Source organism: Lolium rigidum, chromosome 5, assembly GCF_022539505.1.
Source record: "Lolium rigidum isolate FL_2022 chromosome 5, APGP_CSIRO_Lrig_0.1, whole genome shotgun sequence".
Lineage (NCBI taxonomy): Eukaryota > Viridiplantae > Streptophyta > Magnoliopsida > Poales > Poaceae > Lolium > Lolium rigidum.
Window position 1 is genome coordinate 166,177,019 of NC_061512.1, and position 5,155 is coordinate 166,182,173.

Genomic DNA, 5,155 nt, shown 5'->3' on the forward strand with positions numbered 1-5,155 from the left:
GAGAATCTAGGGAAGCCATGACCACTGTTTTTCGGGATTTTATTTAAGAAAATAAAGTTGCTAGGGGTGTCACGCTGACATGCTATTTCCGACACGTTTTCCCAACATAAAATTCGCAAAATAAATAACATGATCACACTACCACATGCAAGTTGGGTCAATAATCTTTGTTTGGCTAGCATCAACGAAGATGCCTAAGACCTAAGTGGTTGGGGCGCGGAAGAGGAACAGATGCACCAGGGTGGTAGGGAGGCATCGTTCCACCTTTAATATCCATCATCATGGTATCCTCTATCCCCAAGCAATGAGTTTCTATTTGATTGGCAAGAGGTCACCCAAGAACTCAAGACAACATGTGGAAATACTTCCCCTAGACAAGTTGTGCACCCCTACCGCTACAAAACTTGTCTTCCGCAAATGTATGCATCGCCACCACACTACCAAAATATTGTCATCTGAAGAGAAGAAACATTTTGGACTCGAAAATGGTGGCTTTCGGAAGGGCGCAACGCCGAAGCACTATCGTCGCATGATCCGTGCTGGATCTAGGAGTTTTGCCCCGAGTAGCATGCAGGAAGTGACACCTCAATAGCCTGTTCAAGAAGGTAACAACGCCAGAAATGTTTTCATCAGGGAATTATCTCCCTTCCTCCAGGTTTGAGCACTTCAGGCTATTGAAGCGACACACACACACAACCACCCACACGACTCCTTATCCATCGTGTGACCCTCGCCGCCATTTCTAGTGAATAGCATTGAGCTATGACCCCTGTCTGTAGTCTATTGTACCTCCCACCATGCATGGCCTCCACCCAAACTTCGAGTCCTTGTACCTACTCCACCGCTAGTTTACATGCATGGTCGCAACTAGCTGGAAGAAGACCATCAAGACCACATCCTCCAAATATGTTGGCAAGTCCCTAGACCGCTAATACATCGATATCGTCATTTATGTCTTTCAAAATTTGTTATATGAACACCCATGTTATTTGCAATGATTATTTTGTTTTCTTATTTTCTTTAATGATTTATGTTTTTTCCACGAAGTACCATTATTTTGCTATTTAACTGTAGAAGGCATGAAACCTTTCTACTCAATGTCTCAGTTCATGGGGATGAGTTTGTAGTAGAACCAGGCATTGTGTATAAACATTTTCTCAATAATGTCTATTCAAATAGATGTAAAATGGGTCCTCAGAGATTATAGGGAATCTGAGTTAAATCCACCAAATTGTGATTGTAGTTAATAGTTGTTCTCATATATAAGGAGTTAAATAATGTCCCATTTGTCAAATACTAGATGCACAATAGCAAGAGTACTGGTACAAATTTTAAACTAAAATATGTTTGAAAATTAATTTGAGGATGCTTTTCAACTTACGAGGACAAGTCATCACTCATGCGGAAATTACTTTTGATCTTGTGTGCATATGCTCCTGTCACTGGAGAAAATATTCCAAAATATAAATTGAATAAGAAATCGGCACAACATCTGGACATTCTACATGGCCATACCAAATTGTGTGGAAGTCGACATTTTGTGTGTGTCCTGACTCCTGTGGTAAACCATAAGAAAATGTCTCGTGCAACGCTTTCTTTTATCATCAAATTTTATCTTTTTACACACGACACAAATAATATCGTTTTTCCGTGAAATGACTTTGTGAGCACATAGAATATCGAGATGCACACGCGAAATGTGTTGTATGATTTTTTTGCCAAAACACCCTGTCCTCAGTGATGTAACCACTAACAGTTACCTAGACTATAAGTAGGAAACTAGGTTGCAACATCCCAAAATGGTGCACAATGTTGCATAATGCAGGCTAGCTAATTACACCTGGCGTGCTGCCCCATATATGCACGGGAGAAGAAGAGATGGAGAGAGAGAGAGCAAACAGTAACAACGGAGGGAATGCACCCAGAAAAAGAGGAGATGAAACATGGAAAAAAGAAAAGGCATCTTGTAGACAGACACACAGTGAGTGAGTGAGGGAGGGAGAGAGCGCTCTTGTGCTATGTGTGTGTCATGCGTGACCATGGTCTGTGGCCGGCGTGTGTACGTCCTCGAGGATCGCGCCATCGGACGCAGGCTAGCCTCTGGGCGATGCAGCAGCTAGATTGATGGTCCCATGAGGAGAGGGAGTGCCCTAGTAGTGCATATGCCGGTCCCTTGTCCCCTCCCTGCCCTAATACCTCCAACGCGCCCTGCCCCTGCAAAAAATACTACTCCTGCCATTCGTAGCATCAGCACCACTCCCTCCTCTATGACTATGAGACATGTATACACGACCGGATACGTCCACATCCTACACACACTAGTAGTAGTAGTCACTACTGATCATACAAAAGGCAAGCTAGATAGAGTGTCTTTGGGCTCAAACACATAATTTTGTATGTCTTCTTCTTCTATGTCCTCATAGATTTTGCTTATCCCCAATGCTAATTCCTCAGTAGTGGTTCCCATCATAATTAATCTTTTTTTACCATATCGAGAACATCCGAAAGTTCTTTTTTTTAAACAGATACACAATCCCTTGCTCTCGAACTTAGTGAGTATATCCGAAAGTTAGATGTTTATCGCCTTGGGGACATCTTAGGATCTAGAAACTGAAGTCGGTAAGAAAAGGATGACATGCCATCACGATTCAAATTCTGATAGAAAATTATGGGACCTCGTCTAAACATCGGAATTTCAGAATTCCTTTGGATTTGGATATATCAAAATTCAATGCATTTTTAACAAAAGTTAGATTAAGTTTATTTTGAATAAGATTGAGTCTTGCCTGAATTTTTGAGATTACAAGTATTCCGATATTGATAGAAAATGCCGAATAATTCAAGATACATGAGTAGAGCGAAAAATGAAATGAAGTTTGAGCTCGTGATACTACTCCTTTTGTGTATTGGTTTTGGTTAAAGTCAAACTTCGTAAGGTGTGACAAATTATACACATAAAAATATACTCCCTCCGTTTTTTTTTAATTGACTCAAATTTAGTATAAAGTTGTACTAAATCTGAGTCAATTAAAAGAGAACGGAGGGAGTAGGTATCAAATCAAAATAATAAAAGAATACATTTACATTCATATTGTATATAATCGATTGTGTGGTACAGTAGTTGATTTGTATCCGTGTACTTTGTCAAACTTTAAGAAGTTGGACTATGACCAAAACTAATATGCATTGGGTGTATATTCACAAAGAATTTGGGCCGCCCATATGCATACATTCGATAGGAATTTAACAACTCCACTCCTAATCCTATGATCAAATGAGACTCTAGAAGAAATTTCAAAGGATAAGAATCTTCCAAAATTGATATGGCCGTCATACAATCAAGACCGTCAATCTCCTACAAGTATGTTAAGGGTACTCATGTAGGTATGTAGCTATGGTGCACGTGCAAGTACTAGTGGCTTCCAATCATTCACTATACTTAGCCCTCTGTCTTCTCTCCAGCTATATATAGCGCTCGCCTCCTTCGTCACCCCCCACCCCACCCACAGACCAGTAATCGGGAGAGCTAGATAGCCTCAGGCGCAGCTAGCTACACTAGAGGCCGGACCGGAGTCATACGTAGCTTTATAGGCAGGCTGCCCTCTCTTCCTCTCCAACACTTGTTGCTCCCCTCGCTTCCAATCCAGCCTCAGATCCACAGTGCCGGATGGAGAGAGCCATGCACAGCTACAGAGCCATGCAGCCGCACCCGTACCACACCGCCCCTGCCGCTCCCACCAAGCACGCCAGCGGCACCGAGGAGGACAACCAGTCCATGCTCCTCCTCTCCCTCTGGCCTCCCGGCCACCACCACGACGCCGCCTCCTCCTCGGCGTGCTCCTCCCACTCCGCCGCACACTCCACCGCGTCCTCGCCCTGGTTCAACCAAAGCCCTGCTTACAATGGCGGCGGCGGCTTCTTGTTCCACGAGCAGGACCCGAACGTGACCATTTCACTCTCCATAGCACCTCCATGCGGTGGCAACCTGTCTTCCTGCGGTGGGAGCTTCGCCGCGCCCGTCCCGCCGCCGTCAGTCTCGGCGGCAGGCGGTAACCAGGTGCCCAGCCAGTACTGGATCCCCTCCGCCGCCGAGATCCTCGTCGGCTCCACCCAGTTCTCCTGCGCCGTCTGCAACAAGACCTTCAACCGCTTCAACAACATGCAGGTTCGGTAACACGCGCGAATGATCCTTTGTCGTACTACATCATTTAATAATGTGCTGCTGTGGATCGATGTGCTGCAATTTAACGTGCCTTGATCTCCTGTCTCCCGTCCTGCAGATGCACATGTGGGGGCACGGCTCGCAGTACCGGAAGGGGTCGGAGTCGCTTCGCGGGGCGGTGACCGTGGGCACGACGACGGCGCCGCCGCCGTCGCTGATGCGTCTCCCGTGCTACTGCTGCGCGGAGGGCTGCCGGAACAACATCGACCACCCGCGTGCGCGCCCCCTCAAGGACTTCCGGACGCTTCAGACGCACTACCGCCGCAAGCACGGCGCACGCCCCTACGCGTGCCGCCGGTGCGGCAAGCGGTTCGCCGTGCGCGGCGACTGGCGCACGCACGAGAAGAACTGCGGCAAGCTCTGGTTCTGCGTCTGCGGCTCCGACTTCAAGCACAAGCGCTCGCTCAAGGACCACGTCCGCTCCTTCGGCGGCGGCCACGCGCCGCACATCGTCGAGTCCGTCGCCATCGACGACGACGAGGATGACGATGACGACATGCACGACGACGGCGACCTGCATCTGCCCGACGAGAACGGCCACGTTGCCGGCGACGGCAGCGACATGATCTTGCTCTAGGTTTTTAGTCACTGTTTAGCTAGCCAGCCAGTCTTATTCTTAGCTCAGATCCACCGTTATCAGTTCATCCAGTAGTACGCAACGTAGCTTCTAGCTTAATTTAGCTAATTTGCTTCCCAATTGCATCATTAGGATCAGTACGTTCGTAGTAGTGTTTGCATGGCGAGGTGGTGCTGCCCTAGTGCAAGCCTAATTAATGGCAAATGTGCCTGTGTGTGTGTCCCAAGCTAGGAAGAAGTGTCGCAGTACGGTCAGAGTCATACCGACGGATCGAGATGTGCTGTTAGTGTACGGTAGTATGGTGTCATGGTCACTTCATGTATCTGTCGTTTTGGTCTTTATCTGCGCCTAAAGCT

At 46.9% G+C, this 5,155-nt stretch overlaps 1 protein-coding gene across 1 annotated transcript; it reads left to right on the forward strand.

Annotated features, from left to right (window-relative positions):
- The first annotated feature begins 3,679 nt into the window (after positions 1 to 3,679).
- Positions 3,680 to 4,799, forward strand: LOC124651381 (zinc finger protein WIP6-like). Its single transcript, XM_047190477.1, has 2 exons — positions 3,680 to 4,165; positions 4,281 to 4,799. The coding sequence occupies exons 1-2, from the start codon at positions 3,680 to 3,682 to the stop codon at positions 4,797 to 4,799; spliced, it is 1,005 nt and encodes a 334-aa protein (XP_047046433.1).
- The last annotated feature ends 356 nt before the right edge of the window (positions 4,800 to 5,155 follow it).

Bases quoted from the DNA above. Each gene is read 5' to 3' on its own strand.
- LOC124651381 (XM_047190477.1), top strand. From the start codon at position 3,680: ATGCACAGCTACAGAGCCATGCAGCCGCACCCGTACCACACCGCCCCT. The intron at 4,166-4,280 runs GTTCGGTAACAC...CCCGTCCTGCAG, and splicing joins ACCGCTTCAACAACATGCAG to ATGCACATGTGGGGGCACGG.